Here is a 27838-nt window from a genome sequence, read left to right as displayed (position 1 = left end):
TAAATTAAATCTCAAAACAATGCTCTTTAGGAACAAGGATGAAAGAATTACCTTGTTCATAAACTCCACATACCTAAATTTTCTTGACCTGTGAAGAGAGTTCGAACCTTGAGACTTTAAGGATAAATTTGTTTGACGAACCCTAATCTTGATATTTTTGAGTATAAGAAGAGGTAAGTGTTGTTAATTAATTAGAAAGAGGAGTAAAATAATGCCTCTTTAAGGTTATAGGTCATGGGTGGGAGTTATAAGAGAGAAAAGACCAAAGAGTCCTTTTACTAAACTTTACAGAACTTGCTCGCCAGTCTTTATGAGTCAAACATACTACTTGTACAGTGAGGGTATGACTAAGTCCATTAACTCGTAATCTTTGCATAATTAAGGATGGTATAAAATGATCATCAGGCGAGTGGTAACATATGACTAGTATTATCTCCATACGATTTTTAAACCCCTACTCATGTTTGGATAGAATTTTAGGGAACCTACACTGATACACATATGACTTCCTTTCATACTACTCGTATGGTGATGTTACGACTCTAAGGCTCAAGTCGCACTTACAATAAAATGTCCACTATACCACACTATCTTAAATACAACTACAATATACTTATTGTATGTTGTATGTACAACTCAAGGGAGTGATTCGTATGATGTAAAGAGACTTCCAGACACGGGGTATTATAATGTCTCCCCCTTGGAAACATCCATCCTTGAATGTGATTCATCTAGTATTAAGACTTGGAAAAGAAACCACACCTCTACACTGAACTTATAATCAAGCCTATATCTATCATAAGGATCCAATCATTCACAATAAAAGATATGACTTAAGAATACTTAAATAAACTTAAAGAAGAAGAGTCTTGTCTGAAAATAACTATTTACCTTCAGTAGGAATTGAGTTGGAAGAAAAGATATGAGGATACTTTGTTATTATGTCTACTTCAGCATCCTAAGTGGCCCCTTTAACTAATTGGTTTCTCCAATGAACTTTTACTGACCCTTAGACCTGTCTATTAAGTATCTCCAAAAGAATCTCCTCATATGTCAAGTTATCTTTAACCCCAATACTCTCTAAGGGAACTACTAAAGACTGATCTCTAATGCAATTCTTAAGCATTGAATTATGAAACACTGGGTGAACTAGAACTAATTTTGATGAAAGGTTTAATTCGTAAGCAATCTCTCCTACACACTTTACTATCTCATATGGACTTAAAAATTGGGGACTCATCTTTACCTTATTTCGGAATTTCATAATTCCCTTCATAGAATACACCTTCAAGAGTATCCAATTGCCAACTTCAAACTTGAGCTCTCTCCTTCTTACACCAGCATACGATTTCGGACAGCTCTGTGCAGTTTTCAATGGCTCACAAATCAGATAAACTTTTTCCATAACTTCAAGAATAGAGTCTGGACCAATCAAATACGCTTCATCGACCTCAAACCATCCTATAACTTACCTGCACCTACTCCCATGCAATGCTTCAAATAGAGCCATCTGAATGCTAGCATGTAACTATTGTTATAAGTGAAGTCAATCTAAGGTAAATGGTCATCCAAACTTTCTTTAAAGTCTAAAACACACTCCCTCGACATGTATTCTAATGTTTGGATTGTGCGTTCAGCCTGACCATTGATCTACAGATGGAATGCAATACTAAGCTTAACCTTTGTATCAAGGCTCTTCTGAAAAGACTGCCAAAACTGTGAAGTAAACTACATGCCTCTGTCTTAAATGATGGACAAGGATATCCCATGAAGCCTTATTAACTTGTAGACATATATTTTTCACATAATCCTATGTGGTATGTGAGGTCTTGACTGGTAGAAATTGACTGATTTAGTCATTTGATCAACTATAAACCAAATTGAATCATGTTGACATCTTGTGCAAGCCAACTCTATGATGAAATCCAGATTAACTGCCTCCAACTTCCAATTAGGGATACTAATCTCTTACAATGTACCACCCATTTTAACCATAACTTGCTAATAATTAGGATACTTGGCTACATACCCAGCTATATCTCTCTTAATACCAATCTACCAATAAATCTCTTATAAGTCATGGTACATCTTAGTAGCACCCGGATGAATGGAATACCTCTAATCATGAGCCTCAACTAGTATCTTTTTCCTCAATCCATCTACATTCAGAACATCGAGTCTACCTTGATAGTGAAGTACACCATCTCCCCCTTGGGAGAAAACCTCAACCTTTTGCTGCTGGACTGCATCCAATATTTGGTTAAGTATGGGATTATTTCATTATTTCTTCATTACTTCAGCTACAAAAGATGATTCCAAAGCGATTTGAACTACTACTTCCTTATCATTAGTGTTGAACAAACATACTCCCAAATGAGCCAACCTATGCACTTCTTTAGCCAAATCCTATTCCTTCTCTTTCACATGAGACACACTACCTGTAAATAACCTACTTAATACGTTTTCCACCACATTTGTCTTACCTAATGATAAAGTACATTCATGTCATAATCTTTCAATAACTCCAACCACCTTCTCTAATGAAGATTTAACTCCCACTGAGAAAATACATATTGAAGACTCTTATGGTCAGTGAAAACGTCAACATGCACACCATAAGGTAGTGCCTCTAAATTTTTAGGGTAAAAACCATAGCAGCTAACCCCAATTAGTGAGTTGGGTAACTCTTTCCACGATCCTTAAGTTTCCTAGAGGCATACAATATCACTCTCCCATTATTCATCAACACGCAACCTAACCCAACTCTAGAAGTATCACAATACACTTTGAATCCATCTAACCGTCTGGCAGATCTAACACTGGTGCCAAAGTTAATCTATCCTTCAACTCATGGAAACTCTTCTCACACTTATCTGACCATATGAACTTCACTTTCTTTTGGGCCAGCCTAGTTAATGGTGTGGCTACAGAAGAGAACCCTTCAACAAATCTTCCATAATAACCAGCCAAACCCAAAAAGCTTTGGATATCTGATGGAGTGATGGTTCTAGGCTAGTGCTTCACTGCATTGGTCTTCTGAGGATCTACAGGAATACTAACCCCTGAAATGACATTTCCTAAGAAGGTAACATATTCAAACCAAAACTTATATTTACAAAACTTTGGATACAATTGATAGTCCTTGAGGTTCTGCATACTATTCTCAAATAGTCTACATGCTCTTCCTCACTCCTAGAATACACAAATATTTCATCTATAAAGATAATGACAAATATGTCTAAGCACTGATTTGGTAGTCCACAAACTGCCTACATACCCTGATTTTTCACCGATCCAGCAAAAGCAAAGAAAGTTTAAAACTGACGTGAGCGATAAAATCAAAGAGAAAATCATGAAGCAATTAAATGTGAACGTGATCAGGGTCGCTCAGTACACTACATGGTTGGCTAATGTGGTTCCCGTACAAAAGAAAGATCGTAAAACCAGAGTTTGTATTGATTATAGGGATTTGAACAAAGCAAACCCTAAAGATAACTTTCCGCTACCCAATATTCATATCCTTGTTGATAATTGTGCTAAACATGAGATCCAATCTTTCGTGGATTGTTATGACGGATATCACCAGATCTTGATAGATGAAACAGATGTAAAAAAGACTTCTTTCACCACCCCGTGGGGTACTTATTGCTACAGGGTCATGCCATTTAGTTTAAAGAATGTGGGAGCTACGTACATGAGAGCTATGACTACTATTTTTCATGACATGATGCACAAAGAAGTAGAAACATATGTTGATAATGTCATTATCAAGTCCAAGACACAAGTCAATCATGTATATGACTTGAGAATTCTTTGAAAGGTTGCAAAAGTATAATCTTAAGCTCAATCCAGCCAAGTGTGCATTTGGAGTTCCATCCAAAAAACTTTTGGATTTCATAATTAGCCGCAGAGGCATTAAATTAGACCCCTCCAAGGTAAAATTCATTCGAGAATTGCCACCTCCGAAGAATAAAATTGAGGTCATGAGTTTTCTTGGAAGGTTGAATTATATAAGCAGGTTTATCGCTCAACTCAACACTACATGTGAACCAATATTTAAGTTGCTGAAAAAGGATGGTGCTATCAGATGGACAGATGAATGTCAAGAATCATTTGATAAGATTAAAGAATATTTGGCAAATCCTCTAGTACTGGTCCCACCGGAACCTGGTAGGCCTTTATTTCTCTATCTGTCAGTGATGGACAATTCTTTTGGTTGTGTTTTAGGACAGCATGATATCACAAGCAAAAAGGAATAAGCAATCTATTATTTGAGCAAGAAGTTCACAAGTGGTAAAATATACTCTTTTAGAAAAGACATGTTGCGCCCTAACTTGGATTGCTCAGAAATTGAAGCACTATCTTTCGTCCTACACAACCTACCTCATATCTCGAATGGATCCTTTAAAGTATATTTTTTAGAAACCTATGCCCACATACAGATTGGTGAAGTGGCAGATTGTACTTACACAATTCAACATTGTCTATGTTACTCGTATTGCTATGAAAGCACAGGCATTGGCCTATCATTTGGCAGAGAACCCAGTTAACAATGACTATGAGCCTTTACAAACTTACTTTCGTGATGAAGAGATTAATTCAATTGAGGAAGAATTTCAAGATGATATTCATGCATGGAAATTATATTTTAATGGGGTGGTCAATGTCAAAGGAGTAGGAATTGGGGCGGTTCTTATCTCACCGACCAGGCACCATCATCCCGCCACATCACGACTTTACTTTTTTTATACTAATAATACAACAAAATATGAAGCTTGCATCATGGGTCTAAATATGGAAATAAATATAGATGTACATGAGCTAGTGGTGTTGAGAGATTCTGAATCGTTCATTCGACACATTCAAGGTGAATGGAAACGACAAATATCAAGCTCATTCCATACAAACAGTGCTTAGAGGACCTTAGCAAAAGGTTCAAGTCTATCAAGTTTAGATATATTCCCAGATCCCACAATGAGCTAGCTGATGCTCTGGCTACCCTAGCTTCCATACTCCCATACCCAGAAAATACACATATCGACCCATTGGAGATACAGATACAATATCAACATGGTTATTGCAACATAATTGATGCAGAACCGGATAATAAAACCTGGTACTATGATATCAAATGCTTCCTAAAGTCAAAAGAATATCCAATACACGCCAATGCAAATAAAAAAAAGGACTATTAGGCGACTTGCTAATGGTTTCTTCTTAAGTGGGGAGATTCTGTACAAACGAACTCTAGATTTTAACTTATAGAGATGTGTTAATATTCAGGAAGCTGAAAGAATCATGAATAAGGTACATTCGGGGGAATGTGGTTCGCATATGAATGGCATGTTTTAGCGAAGAAGATTATGTGGGCAGGTTATTATTAGTTGACTATGGAGTAAGATTGTTTTTGCTTTGTTCGCAAGTGTCATCAGTGCCAAATTCACGGTGATTTGATTCACTCACCACCTTTAGAGCTACATCCTATGTCTGCTCCTTGGCCATTTGTTGCTTGGGGCATGGACGTAATCGGTTCAATAGAACCAAAAGCTTCTAATGGGCATCGATCCATACTGGTCGCTATTGACTATTTCACCAAATGGGTAGAAGCTGCTACTTTTAAATCAGTCATGAAAAAAATAGTAGTGGATTTTGTTCATTACAACATCATATGTCATTTTGGTATACCGAAGTCTATTATCACGGACAATGCAATCAATCTCAATAGTCATCTAATGAAGGAGGTTTGTGAGCAATTCAAGATTATGCATCAACATTCTACTCCTTATTGTCCCAAAGCAAATGGAGCCGTTGAAGCAGCGAACAAGAATATTAAAAAGATTCTTAGGAAAATGGTCTAAGGATCTCGACAGTGGCATAAGAAATTACTGTTTTCCTTTTTAGGATATCGTACAACTATCCATACATCGACTGGCACAACTCCTTATTTACTAGTCTATGGGACTGAAGTTGTGATACCCGCAGAAGTCGAAATTCCCTCGCTTCGAATCATTGTTGAAGCTGAGATTGATGATACTGAATAGGTTAAGTCTTGACTAGAACAATTATCATTAATAGATGAAAAAAGGTTGACAGCAGTTTGCTTTGGCCAATTATACCAGCAGAGGATGGCACGAGCTTACAATAAAAAGGTACGTCCTAGAAAATTTGAGGTCGGCAACTTGTTCTAAAACGCATCCTTCCACATTAAGAAGAGGCTAAAGGAAAGTTTGCTCCAAACTGGCAAGGTCCATACATAGTTAAACAAGTATTATCAAATGGAGCTTTGCAGCTTGCGGATATAGACGGAAAAATGGCAGATAAAGCTATCAATGCCGATTTAGTCAAAAGATATTATATTTGACACACTTGTGCTTAACATTCTCAAGTTGAGATGACAAAAATCCATCATTCTACTTAACTAAATGTCGTTAATCCCTTGTCAGCCCTTCAAACTTTATTTACTTTTCCTTTCTTTCCCTTTTTGGATAAAAAAAAAATTCTTGTAGGTGAAAATCCATGGAGGTACCCACAAGATGATTCAAAAAAAAAGATAATGTGTATTTTTTGTACTATGTTCGACTTGATTCCTAAATGGATACGTAGGCAGCCCTATTTTGGATTTCGGTCCGACCAAAATAAAAAAATTAAAATTAAAAATCTTGGTATTCAAAGAAACCGAGACATATATATTACTATCACTTTTATATGGCTCCTAAGTTGTAATTTATCCTAAAAATCCTTGTCCCCTTGTCCATTAAAGACCTTTCGATCAATTTTTAAGAATGTCAAGCCATGTGTGCCATTAAAAAAAAGAAAGCAAAAGTCTTGTAGGTGAAAACCCATGGAGGCACCACAAGATATAAAAAAAAATAAAAAAATCTTATAGGTGAAAACCCTCAGGGGCACCATAAGACAATGATGAACGAGACAATCGAAATTAGAGAGGTCAGTTGTGAAAATCCTAAAAGGATAAGTTTAGTCAAACAAAGTTTATCATGACAGGACAAAGATCAAGAAAGATGATTTGATTTGATTGAAAGGTGCAGCCTAATTCGAGATTAGACAGTTTTTGAAGGGTCAAATGTCTACTCCATATTGCGTGTCATGCTTCATTAAAATTAATATACACCTCCAAATAAGCTTCCTTCCTTTACTATTAGAAATACCTTCTATTTAAACATAATTCTTTTATTTCTTCTTTTGACTTTTCCTTATTTCATTTTTACACGCTTTGTTTTTTTATGCGTAAGTCTTGCATCAAATGTAAAATAAAGAAAGACGCACAAAATTGACCATGGCTCCCAGTGAAATTGAGCAGAGATTATTGGGCGTACACCACCTTGACAAGGACAGGGAGCCAGTTAAGATAAGTGCTACGAGTGAAGCATTTGAAAATGAAGAACAGAATAGTACTGAAACAAATAGAGATGCAACAGAATTTGAAAGATGAAGATTCAAGCTCACCAACCAATTAGTTGAATCAACTGTATCAATTTGGGGCAAAGATAAGGCAAACCTCCAAGGGATTCAAGGCCACAAACCAACTACCAATTTTAAAACTCATAATTATTTTTCATAGCTTAAACAGGGGCAAAGTAGTCATGTGAAGTTTATCGGGAAAAACAAGTATTGCAAAGTTAAGTTTTCTTAAATTTTATCTTTTTGTTATATTCCTATAATTCTAAGTTCGTATCAATATAATAATAATAATAATAATAATAATAATAATAATAATAATAAAACCCCCCATATTCAAAACTGAGGCATTTTTTTTCTTTTCTAACAAAAAAAAATCTTAATCTTATTTTGTCTTCATAGGGCGCCATCCCTTAGTTGACATCTTATCTCGTCTTCATAGGGAGCCATACCCTAGTTGACATCTTATTCGTCTTCATAAGGCACTATCCCCTAGTTGACATCTTATTCGTCTTCATAGGACGTCATCCTCTAGTTGACATCTTATTCGTCTTCATATGGCGTCATCCCCTAGTGGACATCTTATTTTGTCTTCATAGGGCGTCATCCCCTAGTTGACATCTTATCTCGTCTTCATAGGGCGTCATCCCCTAGTTGATATTTTATTTGTCTTTATAGGGCGTCATCCCCTAGTTGACATCTTATCTCATCTTCATAGGGTGTCATCCCTTAGTTGACATCTTATTCGTCTTCATAGGACGTCATTCCCTAGTTGACATCTTATTCATATTCATAGGGCTCCATCACCTAGTTGACATCTTATTCATCTTCATAGGGCGCCATCCCTTAGTGGACATCTTATTTTGTCTTCATAGGTCGCCATCCCCTAGTTGATATCTTATTCGTTTTCATAGGGCTCCATCCCCTAATTGATATTTTATCTCGTCTTCATAGAGGGCTATCCCCTAGTTAACATCTTATCTCATCTTCATAGGGCTCCATCCCCTAGTTGACATCTTATTCATCTTCATAGGGCGCCATCCCCTAGTTAACATCTTATCTCGTCTGCATAGGGCGCCATCCCTTAGTTGACATCTTATCTCATCTTTATAGAGCGCCGTCCCTCCATCCCCTAGTTGACATCTTATTCGTTTTCATAGGACTCCATCCCATAATTGACATCTTATTCGTCTTCATAGGGCGCCATCCCCTAGTTGACATCTTATTCATCTTCATAAGGCATCATCCTCTAGTTGACATCTTATTCGTCTTCATAGGGCGTCATCCCCTAGTTGACATCTTATCTCGTCTTCATAGGGCGCCATCCCCTAGTTGACATCTTATTCGTCTTCATAGGGTGTCATCCCCTAGTGGACATCTTATTTCATCTTCATAGGGCGCCATCCCCTAGTGGGCATCTTATTTCGTCTTTATAGGGCGCCATCCCCTAGTTGACATCTTATCTCGTCTTCATAGGGCGCCGTCCCATAGTTGACATCTTAGGAAACACAATTTCCTAATCTTTCTTATCCATCTTCATAGGGCGCCATTCTCTAGTTGACATTTTATTTCGTCTTCATAGGGCGCTATCCCCTAGTTGATATTTTAGGAAACAAACCTTCCTATTTTTTTTCTTTATGTCTTCATAGGGTACGACAATCCCTAGTCGCATTTTAAAAAGTAAATATCCTAACTTTTTTCATGCATTCATAAGGCATAACTTCCTTTGGCTGCATTATTGAGAATATAAATCTTATTTTATCACGTACCTAGCCTAGATTTCTATCATTTTCATTTATTCATTTTATTTATTTATTTTAATTAGTTTATAGTTTTTTAATAACTCACAAAATTTTCCTAGTGCAAATTGGGGTGGAAAATTTTGCTCGCTTTGTTTTGTTTTTCTTTGATGGCTTGCAGGTTTTTCTGCAAAGTACATGTTTGATGCCGAGAATGACACTTCGCCTTCGGTCAGAACATAGAAGAATGACCAGTTTGAAGATAATTAGAGTCAGTTTTGCATCTGTAGCGGCCCAACATCCCGGGAGTCATCTTCATGTCTTCTGATCAAGAAAACAAGCATGCAAAGTATTCTATGAACTGTCCTTTGGTAGAGTGTTAATGACTCAATCCAAGTTTCAAGTTCAAGTCTAAAATCCTAACTTCAAGATCAAAGTCTGAGATCAAGGTACCCACCAGAAGAAGGTGAGGCGATAACTGAAGATCAAAGAGGAAGATCTGAAGCAAGAGAATCAAGACAATAGAATAGATAGGATCTTGTATCTCCTTTCTAGTTTTATTTTTTTTCTAATGTAATAAAAGGAGCCACGGATCGAAAACTCGACGGGACCTCAACTCGACTCTCTAACTCATCCATTCATTCCTACACCCACTTGAACTACATGTGACCTGATCCTCTTGTAACCCGAAATATGTAGGATACCTAAAGCCAGGGCTCGATCACATTTCTTTCTTACTTACGTATTACTTTTGAATAAATGGTTGGGCCAAAAAATTAGTCATATTTACTTCTTTACTTGAAAATTCTCCATATTTCCAAGCAAAGAGAGGCATTCTGTAAATACCTAATTTTTTACTAAACCTAAGTCTTTTTTTCGTCTTTTTAGTGTTTGATTTGTTTTTTTAGGGTCTAAATTAGATATTTTAAGTTTATCTTATTGTTACTAAATATGTTTTAAAAAATTTGAAAACTATAAAAATAGAGTCACATTTTTAAATAAGTTATTTATTTATTTATTAGGAAAAAGAAAATTTGCTAAACTATATTGGTTTTCTTCTTTTAACTTTTAATAAATAATCTAGTAATATTAATACTCCGTAATCATGTTTTAAGGATAATTATTTAACTTGTATTTTATTGATTTTAGATAAATTTTATGTTTCTTTTTGATTTTTCTTTATTTTTATTTAAATCATTAATTTAAAAAAAAAAAGAGTTCTAAAACTACCCATGTTCCCATAACCAACCCCCATTACCCCTATTTTCCGATATCCTTCTCCCTCATGTTCAACACATACATACACTCATATAATACACACCTCGACACAATAAAAAAACCCACGCACACAACAACATTGAAAACAAAGACAGGAAACATCAGAGACTACATAAAAAAAAATACAGGCAGAAAAAAAACAAAGAGGAAAAAATGATAATACAAGAAAGAAAGCAAAGAGTTCTTTGACTTTGAAAAATTCAGTTCAGGTCTCCATTTTAAATTTCCGGTCGAGTTCGTGACTTCAAAAGTTAGTTATTATTAACTTTGTGAATTACAAGATTGTAGCAGATTTTATTAGAAATTTATTTTCACAAGAGGTAACCCTCAAACCTTCTCTTGTAGCATAATAATACGTCAGATGAAAATATGATGTTCATGTCCCAGTGATGATTCCATTTTTGTTTCCTTTCCTTTCAGTTTTGGTTTGTTTAAATCTATAATTGGTTCAAGATTTCCATTTCTTCTTGAATAGCTTTAGTTAATGGTAGATTAACTATTTCTTGCCTCTTGTCTCCTGCTTACTGAAAAGGGACATAACAATTTTCTAATTGTGATACTAGTTTTGTTAGTTTTGTTTTCTTGAGTTTGTCACTACTATAATTTTAATCAATGAAAGTTTGAAACATGCATGCGTTTTTCCTTTTTTTTTGTTTAAAAAAAGAAGTAATATATAGAGGAGAAGTTGAAATTTACAAAGTGGTGATAAAGATATAAATATTATCATATATTTAATTTTTTTTATTAGACTACTAATTTAAAAAGATGCAATGTTAATACAAAATTTGGTTACTGTAAGTAGTTTCTTCTCTTCGTAAAAAACAAATTGCATGCATTATGTAGTACACTTTGCATATCAATGTTTTGCATTGTATTTTTTTATCACTGTTAATGTCTTTTCACGAAGAAGTATATAACACCATTTTGAAATAATGTATTTTAAAAAAGGAGTTCGTGATTTATTTTGGGCCTCGTAATGATTAAGGCTGATGAAGCATAATATTATTTTGGATAATTGAATATGAGAAATGGACGATATTTGAAGAAATCTAGTAATGTGATTTGTTGAAGTGTTGACTGTTACAATATTATTGTTTACTATATATTCACTTTGTCATTTTAAAATAAGTTCTATTGTTACACAGTACTCAATTACTTGGTATATGAATTCGATCATATCTAGGATTCTAGTTATTTAATAATAGAAATAGTGATACAAGAACCAAATATTTGATAAGTTGGGAATTGACATGAAAATATTGAAAACATTTTTAACAGTGTAGCCTTTGATTCGCTTTGTCACTTCCTGGTTTTACGTTTTGATTTCTTATTATTGTAATGTTTGGATACCTGTAAAATTACTTTGCTCGCCAGGCCTAATTCTAAGTCTGTGGCTTAAGGAATTAACAAGCGTGAGAATGAATAAAATGGGTTACGAATTTATTTAAGACTTATCATGAATGAATAAAAAAAGATCATATTCATCGATAAGAAAATAGAGGAAAAACTCATTTGTAAGGGAGCGAATTCGAAAAGGAATGATTTAGGTTCTTGATCTTTAGAAAATTAAGAAATTAACATACAAGTGAAAATTAACGATGAAGTTGGAAAGCCCTGCTACTGACCATTTGTTATAATAAATTAACCTACCGTTTGAAGCCGATTGAATTAGGTTGGGTAGATTTTAAACCTAAGATGCTTATTTAGACTAGAAAAATGGGGACGACTCATAAATGCCTCAAAGGCACGAGAAATGTATCAAAACTTGTGGTATGACCGAAAAGTACTGCTACTGGCAAGCCACGCATTAATATAATTAAATAATTTAAAATAAATTCAAAGTAGGATGCAAGTAACTTTTAGGCTAACAAATATTATGTATCCAAGAGATTAATTTAAGTCAGACGTAAGTCATTAAAGCTACCGTGCTAGAACCACAGAACTCGAGGGGTGCCTAACACCTTCCCCTCGATCAGCAGAATTCCTTATCCAGATTTCTAGTTCGCAGACCAAAAATAAAGAGTCATTTCCTTTTGAATAGGGATTCAATAAGTTGACTTGGAACACCCAAACTCAATTCCAAGTGGCGACTCTGTAAAAAAATTAATCCCTATTCAAAACGTCATTTTAATTAGAAAAACCCATTCTCTCTAAAACCAACTCCCTAGCAGGGTCGGATGCGGTGAAAAATAGGGATATGACATGTAGCTGACAAAAGGAACTTTTATGAAAAATTAAGAGATATGTCTCATTCTCGATTCCCATGTGGCTCAAGCTCGCTAAGAAAGAATGAGTCTTTTAACAATTACGGTAAGAAGCCTATCAAATGTTATAGATGTTGTAAAGTAGGACATATAAAAAGATACTATCAAGCCCCGGGAAGCAACGTGGCTCAAACTAAATTGTGAAAGAAGAAGAAGAAGACTGGAGAAGATGCTTAGTAGCTGAGAGTCGAGCAATAAATGTCTTAACTTTCATCTATTTTGAAAGAGATTGAATCGTGAATTTGAGATATAATACAGTACATCACGTGGAGAAGAAAGACACTAACTTTATCAAAAGGAAGCAAGAGAATTTGAAAACCGTTCAAACTAGTCACATTGTAGCAGTTATTGAGGAAATCAAACAAGCAGATGATATGATTCGTAATAAAAATTTGAACGTGAAAGATGTTGAAGTAGAACTTGAGCTAACATTTTATGTAGCTAAATATGTTGATGATGATCTTTTCAAAGAAAGCTTTAAGGGAGATATAATGAAAGTTGAAGTTCTTAGATACTCATTTTCCATGTTAAGGCCAATCACTGACTTGGAGAAAATATTAGAAGCAAATTATGAAGATGAAAATCAAATAGATGAAGAAGTAAACTTAATTTTAAATGGAGAGACAGACGGTATAATTTTTCAAAGCTCTGAAGCTACGAAACAATTTATCGAGGAGCTGAAAGAGAATCTAGTAATGGATCCTACATTGATGTTGAGGCTTCACAGAAAAGTGATGGTCAGATTATTACTAACTCAGATGAGAAAGTTGATACTGATAAATCATCTCTATATTCAAGAGTTGTGCTGGAAGGAGCGGGTTCTAAAATATTGAATCTTGGAGTTTTAAGCTTGTCCATCTTAGCGTGTCTCTAAATAATACAATTGTCGAGGATCTGAGAAAAAGGAGGAGCCTGAAAACTCAAGAACGTGAAACTCAACACAAAGATGATTTATGTAGTTTGCAAAGATCAACAAGGATATTGTCAAATCAAATGACTACAGAGATAAGAAAATTATCAATATATATTTTTGTTTCTTTATAGGGTCAATCGTTGATGAAAACTCTTCATCATTTAAAGAAGCAAAAGGAGACATGCAAAAATTGTTGAGATTTTCATCAAGGCATGATCCAATACTTCGTTCGAGTTCTTCTGCTACAAGCTTGGGTAACTTTCAGAAAATCACTTTAAGGGGGAATATTAAAGTAAATTTTTGAAATCATAATTTTTCTAGTAAAGTTTCTAGAATTGTATAGTGTGGTATCTAGAATAATCATCTTAAGTAAATATCTAAATTATTCTTAGATAGCTAGAAGATAAAGTTATCTAGTTTGGTCTTGTAGATGTATCCACAATAGCATCTAGAATTATCATACACAAGTATAAATAGAGGTAGCCTTAAGCATTTGTAATCAACCCAAACAAATTCAAAATAACTTTATTTAAGCAGTCTTTTTCCATTATAAAGTTTTCCTTTCCAATAGCTTTTTTCTACTTTCTAGCTTCCTCTTTTTTAGCTGAATCTTATGATCTTAGTTAACGAGCTTAGGCTAGCATAATTTTTCTCAATTATACCTTTCTTCTGCTATTTTCTACGAACTTGACATATCCCATAAGAAAACTTTAATTAGAGGTGTTTTTTACTCCCTCCGTTCGACAATACTTTTTCATTACAGACTTAACACACATGTTGAAACAAAAAATAATAGGGGTAATTTTACTATATCATCCTTTGAATAAAATGAATATAGGGGTTATTTGGTAGAAGGGATAAGTTTGAGATGAAGTTAGGGTTTAACTTTATCCCTTATTTGGTTGAAGAGATTACTTAATACCAGAACTATTTTATCCCACTATTTGTACTAAAATGGTGGGATTATTTTTCCATGGGGAGGAGGGATAAAATAAACCCATGGGATATCCCTCATCATAGGACATCCTAACTTATCCTGGACAGTGTACCAACTACCCCTTAATGTCTTGGGAAATACATTAAGGGGCCATTTGTTAGAATGTATAGGAATAATGCAAAATATGGTGTAGTAATAATGCTTGCGTTAGTTATGCTTGAATTATTCTTATGTAGTATTTGATTCGATGTATTAAAAATACATTAATTGTATAATATTTTTAATTTTTTTGTTATAAAAATACTTTCCATATATATGGTGGAAAGAATATGGAAAAGGTTTGGAGTGATATTTGTATCTTTAATTGTGATAATGAATGCATTAGAATCCATGGCATTACTAATACCATCAATTTTATGGTATTAGAATACAACCCTCAATATACAATAGAGTGTATATTATTTATACATAGGCTAAAAATATACCAAACAAGGTACTAATAGTACACAATAACTAATGCATGCATATTATTGATATAAGTCAATGGGCATCAACACTTTCGATCACACAACTTGGGGCCAACATAAAGAGGTGTAAGCCTTGATCGACCAAAGGATCCAAGAATGGTATTGGAAGTCCTTCTTCGAGCTCCTAATCAAGCAATGTCGTGTTTGGAAGATAGCTTGGAGCCAAGGAAAGCCATGGCTAAAGGAATAAAGAGAGCCCTTGTGGGTTATTTTTGAAATAGCCACTTTTAGACTATTTTTGTAATAGGCTAGTTATACAAAGTCAACTACTATAAATAGGTGCATTAGGTATTTCATTAGTTAGTTTCTATTTGATAATGATGATGAATTCATGAAAACTCCATTGGGAGTGTTAAGTGCTTAGAAAAGCCAATGTTGAATCTTATTTGTAAAAGGTGGTTGTATGAGAGATCCAATCCCCATTTCGGTCAATGTAAAAGCTAGGAGCTCATAGGTAATAAATAAGGGATGTCTTTGGGTTTGATACACCCTTTATTTGCCCTTTTGTTATCTTCTTGTGTCTACCTTTTTATCATCTATCCTTTTTGTTGTTTTACTTTTCGTCTGTCAATTTCGTTATTTCTTTAGTGCTTATGTTTGTTATCGTCGTTGTAGATTACGCTTGTATTATTTGGTATTAGAACCGAGTTTGATTTCATTTTGACGAAGTCAATCTTAGATTTGTTATCTTGAAAATCAACAAAAAAAGTGGTGTCAAAAATTAAAAATTCCCAAAAAAGTCACTATTTACATTTTTGTTCTTAGATCAAATTTTGAGATTTTGATTTTGTATTTTTCTTGTGTTTATAGTGTTATATTTGTGTTCTCTAATACTATACGAGCCTATAAATCAAATTTGAGCCAAAGCGGAGCTTATTTGAGTGTTCTATCCTTGTTGCAAGCTTGGATTGAAGATTTTGAAGTTGGTCATAAGATTTGCAGTGTTGAGTGAAGAATTTGGACAAAATGAAGTTGGAAGTGATTTTAGATCATTGAAAAGTGCTTACGTTTAAAATTTTAACTTATTTCGAGCCTCGGAGAATAAGTTAGTGTTCTTGGTGTTCTTGAAAACATTCAAATCTTCATCAATAGTTGTTATTTCATCCAAAAGGAAGAAATAAAATTGGTGAAAAAGTGTTTTTCCTAAAGGATCCAAGAATATTCCAAGTATATTCTAAGGAAGAGTACAAATGGGGGACTATTTAGAGGGCAAAAGGGCCATTTAAAGAGAGAGGGACAGGTGGCCTGCCTTGCACCTGTGCCCAAGGTGCACTTGGTATGCTCCAGTAGGTCAAAAGAACCCCGAAATAGTGAGAAAAGTCAGCATCTGCATCCAAGATGCCCCCCACATGCTGCAGTAGCTCCCTCAATGTAGCCTCAATGCAAAACACCATAATTTGAGCATAAACCAGCCCCAACACACCCTAAACGCATACCAACACTTCTCCAACATCAATTCAAGTTCTAAAACATATCTCAACTCTTTAAAAACTCCATTACTTAAGGTTTGATTATTTAATTTCATTTTCTTGATTCCTAATCTCTTTTTTTGATTCTTAAACCAATCATCAACTAGTAATTAGTCTACTAAGTTAATCGATTAGTTCTTGAGTCTGAATTTTTTCATCGTCCTATTTATTTTGAGCTTTTCTAGTTTTTATTTCATTGTAGCTTTTTGATTTAAGTTCAATAGTTTTCATTTCTTTGAGTCGTTCAAACAAGAATTCACTCTGTCCGAAAGTAGCGTTTGACATATTCCTCTGGAGTTTGAAGATTCATATTCCTCACCTTGTAGTATTTCTTATCAAAGTCAAAGTAGTTCGAATAGTTATACTAACTATAGTAGAGGTTGCTCCATGGGACCAAAGGAATGTGCATCTCCAAAGCATAGAGGTACCACATCTTGTTCTTCTTACTCTAGTGCCCAAACATATGGAAGCGAGAACCAAGGTAAAAATGAAGGGTATAGTAGGAGTCACTGTTTTCCTACTCTATCTATATTTAAAGGAGAATGGGATCCCAAAGTCTACCTTCATTAGGAATGGCAATGCGAAAGGACCTTCGAGAATTATGTTATGAGCAGAGATGAACAAGCTACATATGCCTTTATGTACATTCAAGGTCCGACCTTAGGATAGTGTACACTCGCAAGGAGTCCCACTTAAACATGGGGTGCCTTGAAAGAGTTCTTGAGGTCAATCTATGTACCAAAGGGTCACACAAAACTTTATAATAGTGATCTAAGAAGACAAATTTGTTCAAGATGGGTAGAGATTTGTGGAGTTCCACGATGTGTTCTTATCCTTGATGATTGGTGTCATGAAAATTACATCAACCCTTTTTTGGTTGACTATCTAGGGATTCCTCAAAAATTCTTTTACATATTACTTGGATGGCTATAGGGTTTTCGAGAGAGTGAATGTTTTTTTTCTCAAGATGGATACCATGAAGAGGTTTGGTGTGAAATCTTCCCATTGGAATGCTAACAATTATGCTTAAGTGTCAATTGGTTTACAAGGCATAGAGTTCCAAATATGAAAATTAGCCTAAAATTATATTGGACCAATGGGGAAACCATCTCTGTCCACCTACCCTTCCCAAATCTCAAGAAAAAATGCCCATTTACTCCAGGCCTTATAAAAATAAGAGACAAAAGATTGAGAGAAATAAGAAAGTGCAAGGTTACAACCAAAAGAAGAAAAAAGGAGAGGTAGTAAGGAGTAAAGTGAGGGGGTTGCCACCAACTGGAGATAACATTATTTGTCTTTCTTTTAATAAGGACATTTGTGTAGGTACCAACATGGCAAGCAGAGGAGAACAATTGTCAAAAGAAAAAATTCCCTTTGAAGATTTGATGAGGGTAATCTTAGATACTTTCAAAGCTTGTGGAGGACCTTCATACCAAGGTGAAGAATAATATAATCAAAAACTTCAAGGTAAAATAGCTAACTCTTACACTTTTGTGCATAAGAATGATGATTGTGTGGATAATAGCCCATTGAGTAAGAGTAGTAGCTTACCTATATGTGAGTCTAATGATTCCTTACCTTGTGATGATGATGTACATATTGTGGGTGTGGATACACTAGTTAATCCTATTGATGACCGAATTGACTTTTCTTGTCAAATCAATTTATGTCCACCTAGTGTTGAAGCCATTGTGTTAAATAATAGTACATCATCTTGTGAAAATAATGTTGATCAACTTGCGTGCGAAACTTTTCTACCACTTGAGGATGCATGTGATGTGATTAATAAACCTCAAGTGAGTGATGATGTTGAAAATATTGATCAAGTGAATAGGAGTGACCCTTTGAGCATGTCCTCTAGTGAAGATCTTAATGTTAGTTTGGCTCATGAGGATAATTATGTGTTTGAAAAAATAATTATGCTTTATAATTGTCTTGTGGAGAGTGAACTTGCATGTTCTACATCCTCTTCAAGGATAAAACCTTCTCTCTTTGAGAACAATATATTATTTGAAGATGGCAGAATCACTCCTAATGAATTACCTAGTGGTGTGGATAACATTGATGATGTAGCTCATCTTGAGGGTTATATCTTATATGATGACCCACTATGGTGTGAAAACATTCCCTAAAGATGGAAATCTCTTTTGGAAGATAAGAGTACTCTTAAGGGAAAGAAATGTGAAGTCTTGGAAAGGGATAATCAATTGTTTGATAATAACTTTGATTTGGTTGAATATTTGAGAAATCTAATTAATAATTGTTCCTATGAAAATGCTCGTGGTTGTGATTCTTTGTACGACACCCCACTTTTATTTGATAATTATGAGGATGAATTGTTTGCTTCTTGTGAAGACTTAAGCAATAATTCCTTTGAAGTTTGTGGTGGTATATGTCTAGTTGAGGATTCTTCCATTGAAGGAAAAAGTATCAATTGTTTAGAAATCACTTCTTTTTCTACTTTGTGTGCTCCTATTGTTGAGAATACTCATGACAGTGATCTTGAATCTAATAGTAAGTACATACACGAGGACACCTTAGTTGAAGTTGACTTGAGTGATACCTTTATCTACTCCCCATTTTTTATGATGCTTATGATAATGTGGAGAGTATATGTTTTAGTTTGGGTGAAGCCTATGGGGAAAAGAGTATTTTCTAGACCCGTGTCTATGGCTACTCTATCCATTTGACCCGGTGCCAAATTTGAATATGGTGATTTTGGCAACTTATTGCTTGGTCTTTGTGACAAGCAAAATTTGAGTGAGGATGTTGGTATCCTTCCATATGATGAAAAGTCTTTCGTAGGAATTTATGATCCACTTAATAGACCAATATTGTGTAAGGGAAAGATCTCCAACAAAGGTGAGAGATTTTTAAAGAAGGGGAGTAGTGAAAAGCTCCAAGAGAGTTCACCATTATGTGTTTCCACTCTTGACCAAGGTTCCACTACTTGTAGGTCAAGAAGAGAGTCTTTTCTTGAAAATATTTTGGATGAATTCCATTCATGTGATACCCTTCTTCAATACTTGAGCGGAATTGATGACCCTCTTCTCAAATTTGGTATCATTCTTGAGAACCCGAGGGGAAATGTGTCATTGTCTCCTTTGGGTATTGCTTATAAACTTGCATCCTTGCTTGACACACTTGTGCTTAAATTGTATAACTCCCAACTTGTGGATGCAAAATTGATTATTTGGTTGAAAGGATGAAGTCCTATGGGCTTAAGTGTCCTGACTCCATCCTTGTGCGAATCATGTGCTAAGTATTTTGAGCCAAATGACATTCTCATAGATAATAACACCTTGGATGATGTTTTTACACTTTATTCCTTTCTATACTACCTCTCTTCCCATGATGATATCCATGCTAGTCTTGGATGTGTTTTATGTAGAGGTAGGAAAATTGTTGGTTTCTCCACTTTTTTGAGTGACAATGCTATATGGATCTTGTGGACTTTATAGCCAATTGAGACACCACCCTTAGTGTAATCTATTGAAGATATAATGAAGCAATTATGTCTTATGGCTAATAAGGCGAAGGTAGTTCTACTTTTTAGATTATTTGATGTCATTAGGACCTTTGTAGTTTCCCTATTTCTTGATGATTTCTCTAACTAAATCCTTTGTGCATTTTCAATGAGTTTCTAATGTTTAACATAAAGGATCCTTGGTTATATCTTAAGTGTGTGCAACCTTGGCAAGATGCTATGATTGATTGTGCTAACTCTAACCCTCGTTCCATGAGGATATCATATTTTTTGTCATTTCTTTAGTTTTGCAAGGTTTGTATTCGAGGTTGAATCCTTTTCAAGAAGGGGAAAATGATACAAGTCAAATGGGCATCAACGTTTTTAATGAAACAACTCGAGGCCAACATAAGGAGGTCTAAGTCTTGATCGCCCTAACGATCCAAGAATGTGCTTGGAGGCTCTTCTTCAAGATCCTAATCAAGCAATGTCCTGTTTGGAAGATAGCTTGGAGTCGAGGAAAGCCATGGCGCAAGGAATAAAGAGAGCCCTTGTGGGTTATTTTCGAAATAGCCACTATTGGACTATTTTTGTAATAGGCTGGTTGTGCAAAGGCAACTACTATAAATATGTGTCTTAGACATTTCATTAGTTCGTTTCTGTTTGATAATGATGATGAATTCATGAAAACTCCATTAGGAGTGTTGAGTGCTTGGAAAAGCCAATGTTGAACCTTGTTTAGAAACGACGGTTGTAAGGGAGATGTGATCCCCTTTTTGGTCAACGTAAGGGTTAGGTGCTTGTAGGTAATCAATAAGGGACGTCTTTGGATTTGATGCACTCTTTGGTTGTCCTTTTGTTATCTTCTCGTGTCTACCCTTTTATCATCTATCCTTTTTATTGTTTTACTTTCCGTTTGTCAATTTTGTTGTTTCTTTAGTGTTTGGTTTGTTCTCGTCGTCGTAGATTACTCTCGTATCAATTATTTTTTTAATACACTCTACCAAACGACTCCGGAGTAGTGATGTATTTGATAATAAGAGATTTTGCAAACTGAACAAGTATCGTTGTACATCTATGTTTAGTATATTGGACAAATATTATTGGATAGAGGAAGTGCTAAACTAATCTTATTAGTTCTGAAACTCTTAAGTCTTACTTCTATTGTACTAAATTACGTAGCTATTTAATATTAAAGATAGAAATAAAAAAATAATAGAGTTCTCTTGATTTCATAAGTTGGACAAATAAATTCAAACAATTCTTTTTTAGCATGAGAACCAAGTAATATGAAAGAGTGAATCATAGTTACACATCTAAGTTAAGTGAAAGTTAATTACGCTCAAGCATCTATCCTTACTAACTATAAACTAATAACTTAAAAAAGATTGCATCGGCCCCCAACGGAGTGGTTGAGTTGGTTTGAGGGGGACTTCCTATAGCGGAGGTCGCGGATTCGATCCACCCCTAATGCCTTCTCAATCAAGCTCATCGCACGGGATTTACCTAGTGCGGTTTACATCTCCTGTGAGGTTTGGGAGCTATTGCACAGTGAGGGGTTTACCCAGTGCACACACAGTGCTCACCACAGAGTGCTCATCCGAAGGATAGAGGCTGTGGCAGAGGGTGTAGCGATTGCGGGTTTTCTTGGAGTTTTAAAAAAAAAAAAAAGAAAGATTGCATCATGCTAAATATTTAAACTATTAAAAGACTACACACGTATTATACAACTTTACAAGAAAAAATTAAGGCAATGTATAGCTTAATGGCGAAAAATGTTGAGAAGGGACTAATGCAAAAACAGTTTCTCTTGTAGTAATAATTGTTACGTCATATTCTTAGTATAGCTAAGTTGTTTGACTGTATAAACTTCTAACTTATTAGTGAGGTTTCACCACTTTGTAATTTTGTGTCTAATTTCCCCAATTTTGGAAAATAAATAAATGAATAAATAAAATTAAATAAAAAAATCATAAGTAATTAATTAAATTAATAAAATCCCTGTAAGTTACCAGAAATTAAAGAATTAAATCGTGGCAGTCTGTGATTGCACTTGCCAACGTACATGAAACAGATTGGCGGTGGAAAACGCACCCACCATTAGAATTGAGTGGCATTCTCGTTATTTTCTCAAATCTGTAACCCCATTTTCGTTACATTAAAAAGGATCTCCTTCACTTTATTTATTCCCATCAAATTTTCTCTACGCTCTTTGTATATTTCAGCGTTAATCTCAGGTTTCTCTCATCCAGATCCCTTCTCCAAAATCTCTTTTCAGGTAAATATTCTTAACATTTTCTGTTTATTTTAAACATTTTTTTCATATAATAATTATTTTATTTTTATTAATGTCGATATTCAGTTTTTGTTAAGTAATTATTGTTGCTTTTAGGGTGTGTTGTTGTTATTTGTGTGATTTGTGGTTTTCCATATTAGATTTACGAGTTCTTAGCTACTAATGCATTTTTGGTTTCATGCATCTGTTGTAGTAACATTTTCTTTTTAATTTTTAAAAAGAATTTCCTGTAGTTTTTTTCTTTTCGAATTTGGCTATTGAAATTGATTTTTTTTTTTCGGATTTGAGGTTGTTGATCTGTTGATTTTAGTTAAACATATTTTTATTGATGTTGAAATTCAGTTTTTGTGGAGTAATTTTTGCTGCATTTAAGGTGTGTTGTTATTTGTGTGATTTGTGGTTTTCCATATCAAATTTATGAGTTCGTAGCTGCTGATGCAGTTTTGATTCATATTTTTGATGAATTTCGCTATTGAAATTGTTTTTTTTTTGGGGGTTGAATTTGAGTTTGTTGATTTTAGTTAATGTTTTTTTATTAATGTTGAAATCTACTTATCATAAAAATAAAATAATGTTGAGATTCAGTTTTCCTTGAGGAATTTTTGTTGCATTTACTGTGCGCAGTTGGTATTTGTGTGATTTGTGGTTTTGAATAACAAATTTACAGGCTGTAGCTGCGGATGCGTTTTTTGATTCATTTTTCTATTCCATTTCATGCATGTAGTTAAAAAAATAAAAGTTAAAAATTTCTCGGGAACTTTCCTATTGAAATCGTGTTTTTCTTGTTTGGATTTGAGGTTGTTGATGGTTGATTTTAGTTTAATATATTTTTGATTGATGTTGAAATTCAGTTTCTGTGGAGGTATTTTGTTACATTTACGGTGCGTGGCTGGTATTTGTGTGATTTCTGTTTTTCCATGTCAGATGTGTTTTTTTGTTTCAATTTGTGTAAATTAGTGTTTTTATGCTATGATCTGAAGAATGAGTTATTATACTGCTTTTGTCTATTGAAGTTCGTTTTATTTATGAGAATTGTCTCCAGTTGATTTTATGCCTAATGTGTTCAAAATGTCAATGTTGAAATTCAATTTTTGTAGAGATGTTTTTGCTATATTTGTTGTGAGAAGCAGGTATGTCTTTGATTTGAGGTTTTCTATCTTAGATTTAGAAGTTGGTAGCCGTGGATGTGTGTTTCTGTTTCATTGTTGCTGTTAATTTGTATTCTATTAGCTGAGAGATATTGTACTGCTTTATCTCTACGAAAGTTGTAATGTAGTGGTATGTGTCATGAAATTTAAAATTTTTGCTTTAAAAAGTTTGATTTTGGCCGTCAATGTGATCAGTTTGCTCTGCCATTCAGATCCATATATAGAATATCTACAACTTGGTATGAATCAGCATATGAATCTGAATTTTGATGGCAATTATGGATGTCTGTTGTATGATTTAATTGTGTAATTTTGTTGTATAGGGATCATCAACAAGTAAGCGGAATGGGGCTCACATTCACCAAGCTCTTCAGTCGACTTTTTGCCAAGAAGGAAATGCGCATTCTAATGGTTGGTCTTGATGCAGCTGGTAAGACCACAATATTGTACAAGTTGAAGCTGGGAGAGATCGTGACTACTATTCCTACCATTGGTACGTAGATCACTTCATACACCAGCAAATTTCTGGCATTAATGATCTCTGCATTTACAATTTGGTTTCAAGGCATGAAACATGCCTTTTGCCTGTTCCTTCCCCATATACACTGGTTAGGCATATTATTTATTCTTTATTAGTTTGAATTGGTCTCTGATTCAGTATGCTATTAGTTATGTTGCATGATATGCATTAGTGTGAGACCTTGTCGGGAGGGTTGACTTATGTTGTACAACCTTTTCTTTTTATTGTAAATCACCATATCTACCCACACCTGATCCTCTCCTTAGGAGTCAATAGTGGCATGTACCCACTTTGTTGTGGTGACTTGAGCACCCAACTGCAAGGCTGGTGGTGGAGCGATCTTTCCACTGAAGTGCCCTGTCTTGGCACTTCTATGTGCAACTTATCACTCAGAAGATTAACCTACTTGCTATTTTGATAAATAAAGAATATGAATGGTGGTAGAAAGTATTATAGATCCTTTTTCCTGGTGTCATTTGCTGCAAATGATTAGTTGGTTATAACCTATCCCTCTTGCACACACTGCCTCTCTGCTTTGCTTCTTTATTGAGTAGTCTAAGAAAAGTGATGCTCTTAAACTTCTCAAGGTTTTCCAGTGACAGATTGTCATGCAAATTCATAATGTTCTGTATGAAAATATATATCATACTAAATTATTAGTTAATGTTATATGTTATATCACTTTATTTTCTTTGTGACTATTGAAAGATAGCTTGTTCCATGAGATACTTGTCAGCTTATAGAAAATGCACACTCGTGTGCAAATAATACCTTATCGCTTCAATGAGCTATTATTAATAATCAATAATTTTCAGGTTTCAATGTGGAGACTGTTGAATACAAGAACATCAGCTTCACCGTTTGGGATGTTGGGGGTCAAGACAAGGTATAATCCTTTTTCCCTAAGGTTGTATGTTGTGCATCTGTTTGGCTTGCATCCGTTTGGCTCTTGCAGATAGTATATGCCGAAAATAAGTTTGGCTCTTGCAGATACTATATGCTGAAAATAAGTCTTTACCACTTCTTCCCTCTTTTACATCTTTTTGGTATATCCTGGTAGCTTTGATCTTTCACATGGAATGAAGCTTTTAAACAATTATAGTTCTAACTTCATTCGTCGTTCACTTTTGGCAGATCCGTCCATTGTGGAGGCACTACTTCCAGAATACTCAGGGTCTCATTTTTGTGGTTGATAGCAATGATAGAGACCGTGTTGTAGAAGCAAGAGATGAATTGCATAGGATGTTGAACGAGGTAAGGATCCTTGTCCACACTGTTTGCGGGCTTATTATTGTTTCCAGAAAATAAACATGCGGTATCTAAAACATTTGAGCTATCTGGCTTGAATTTATTTGCTTATTTTGAGTTCAAGTAAAGATAATCTTTTGTAAATGTACTTAGTTCTTCTTTGACAAATTTTCCATGAATATGACTTTCTGTTTAACAAATGATGGACTAATATAACTAAATGCCCCAACATTAGCGGAGGAAAAGTAGTTGATTTTGATACAAATTAAAAGAAGGCAAAATGCCGAAGATAGGGTTGCTCTAAGTGGTAGAGTCCCTCATTCCAACCATAAGGTTGGGGTTCGAGTAACCAAGGTGAGATAGTTGGAAACCACTATCACTCCGTCGCCAGGACGGGGTGAAGCCTGTGAAAGAGGGGGGATACTAAATATTTTTTGACAATATTAGATTGTGTTTAATACAATTCAATTTTCCAAGTTCAAATGAACCGAAGGTGTTGTTCTAGTGATTTGACAATGTTAATGGTTGAACGATTCGCTGCTCGATATTCCTCAACCTCTTTGCCTTTTCTTCCATTTATTAAATTTTAGGATGTCTTTGTAGGTAAAATGATTAAATTTTAGGATGTCTTTGTAGGTAAAATGAAATCTCAAGTGAATTGATTCATCAATTTTTTTCCTTCTAATTTTTCAGATTCACCATATTTGAGAAAGACCATTTTTCAGATTTCTCAGATTTCACCATTATTAAGTTGGTAGTATATCTAGAAGTTATTTGGAAGAATGGGTTTGGAAAGGCGGAAGAAAGTTTTTTCTTCAACTTTATTTAATCAAATACCAGAATAGTTGAATTTCTCACTGTGCTTGCATCACCAAATTGCTTGTTCTGGTCCTCCTTATTTATTTTGTGTAAGAACACAAACAAAATAGGACAGGGCAGTAGGGAAGGTAGCAATCTATGAGAAAACCACTTACCTTGCTACTTACAGCTCATACGTACCATTGCTTTGGGGATCTATTTTTTCAGTTAAACTTTCTTGACTGACCTCTGACCTGTGGAATGTATTTTGTCATATATTGTCTATCTCAGGATGAACTTCGGGATGCTGTGCTTCTAGTCTTTGCTAACAAACAAGATCTTCCCAATGCAATGAATGCTGCCGAAATAACTGATAAGCTTGGGCTGCACTCCCTCAGGCAGCGTCACTGGTAAGCACTTTGCTACTGCTTGTGAATGTTTTGCTTACTTTTTTAGACCTCACTGCTTTGCTCACTTTTGAGGACTTCCTAAGTTGGATCTTTGTTGTATCAGGTACATCCAGAGCACTTGTGCAACTTCTGGAGAGGGGCTTTACGAGGGTCTTGATTGGCTTTCTAACAACATTGCTAACAAGGTAATTATACTATAATATATCAAAGTTGTTGGAATATGTGCTGATGTTAATTTTTGGGTGGTGTAAGTGGGATTTATAAAGTTGCCTTTGATTATTTTTGCAACCTCTTTTTACAGGCTTAAAGTGATGCAGATTTGTTATAGTGGGTTGATACTGGATGCAGGCGGGTTTTTATCTAGTTATTTTTTCTTCTCAAGTCAGTGTGGTTATGAATATCTCTTCATGAAAGCATTTTGCGCGTTCATAGGATTTTTTGTAATGGTTGTTATACAATGGTCGAATATATATAATTTGTTGTTTGATTAGATATATTGTTTTAAATTTGTAAATAAGGACTAGCTTTCATATTTGTTAATGGTTAAAGTCTTGCAGTCCCCATTTCTTTTTATTCGAGTTCCTGTTTGCGTTTTCTGTGTGTTCAGCGAAAGTTATTAGAGATCCTGATAAGAGGCCGGTGATTTGATTCTGCCATGTGAAGTGAGAGTAAGGAGCCTCTGAAGCCTAAACAAAGTGGTCCATAAATGTCCTTGTACATCATTGATTTTGCAGTTTTCATCTTTTCCAATTTTTGTTCCAGAGATGGATTCATCCCTCCAATTTTTTTTGGACCGACAAAACTTTTGTACTCTCGTGTACAAACATCTACTTAGATTCTTACTTCTTAGCCTTCACCCATCACACTATTTTTTTTTTCTTTTTGGTGTCGGGGTGGGAGGGGTGTTTCGGTATGGACATAGATTAAGGGCGTGTTAGGTACGGAGAATGATCTTTTTATGGAAAAGAAGTTGGTTTTTTATTTATTTTCTTATGTTTGATTGATCAGCAAAATATTTTTTTTTTGAAAAAATATTTTTTAGTGTTTGATTGATGAATGAGAAAATATTTTTTTGAAAATACATTATAGTGTTTAGATAAAAAGTATAAAATACTTTTTATAAAAATAACATTTGATAATACTTTTTATAAAAATAACATTTGATCTCCGAAAATAGTTTTTTAGAGTGTGTTCAATCTGAAGGAAGAAAATACTTTTCTGGAAAATAAATTATTTTTTACTTATATTTTTATGCTTGTTATATTTTTATGTTTGTTATAATAAGAACGAATTAGGTAATCAGAAGGATGAAGTAAGAAAAGAGTTCTGAAATTTTTTTAAAAAATAAATTTAAAAACTAAAAATAAATTTGGGGGAGGAGGGCTGGTATGTGAGTGGGTTGTGGGGGG

The 27838-nt window shown here is 34.6% G+C and overlaps 1 protein-coding gene across 1 annotated transcript; it reads left to right on the top strand.

Annotated features, from left to right (window-relative positions):
• The first annotated feature begins 22080 nt into the window (after window positions 1-22080).
• Window positions 22081-27002, top strand: LOC107848028 (ADP-ribosylation factor 2). Its single transcript, XM_016692683.2, has 7 exons — window positions 22081-22287; window positions 23777-23946; window positions 24789-24859; window positions 25108-25227; window positions 26311-26429; window positions 26533-26614; window positions 26731-27002. Exons 2-7 carry the CDS (start codon window positions 23799-23801, stop codon window positions 26734-26736), a joined length of 546 nt encoding a protein of 181 aa, XP_016548169.1. The 5' UTR covers window positions 22081-22287; window positions 23777-23798; the 3' UTR covers window positions 26737-27002.
• The last annotated feature ends 836 nt before the right edge of the window (window positions 27003-27838 follow it).

This window comes from Capsicum annuum, chromosome 11, assembly GCF_002878395.1.
Source record: "Capsicum annuum cultivar UCD-10X-F1 chromosome 11, UCD10Xv1.1, whole genome shotgun sequence".
Classification (NCBI taxonomy): Eukaryota; Viridiplantae; Streptophyta; class Magnoliopsida; order Solanales; family Solanaceae; genus Capsicum; species Capsicum annuum.
The sequence above is the reverse complement of the archived record's forward strand: the minus strand, read 5'-3'. Positions and strand labels throughout refer to the sequence as shown.

Coding starts and splice junctions, on each gene's coding strand:
- LOC107848028 (XM_016692683.2), top strand. CDS start 23,799: ATGGGGCTCACATTCACCAAGCTCTTCAGTCGACTTTTTGCCAAGAAG. Junction 24,860..25,107: donor ATGTTGGGGGTCAAGACAAG/GTATAATCCTTT, acceptor CACTTTTGGCAG/ATCCGTCCATTGTGGAGGCA. Junction 26,430..26,532: donor TCCCTCAGGCAGCGTCACTG/GTAAGCACTTTG, acceptor TTGTTGTATCAG/GTACATCCAGAGCACTTGTG.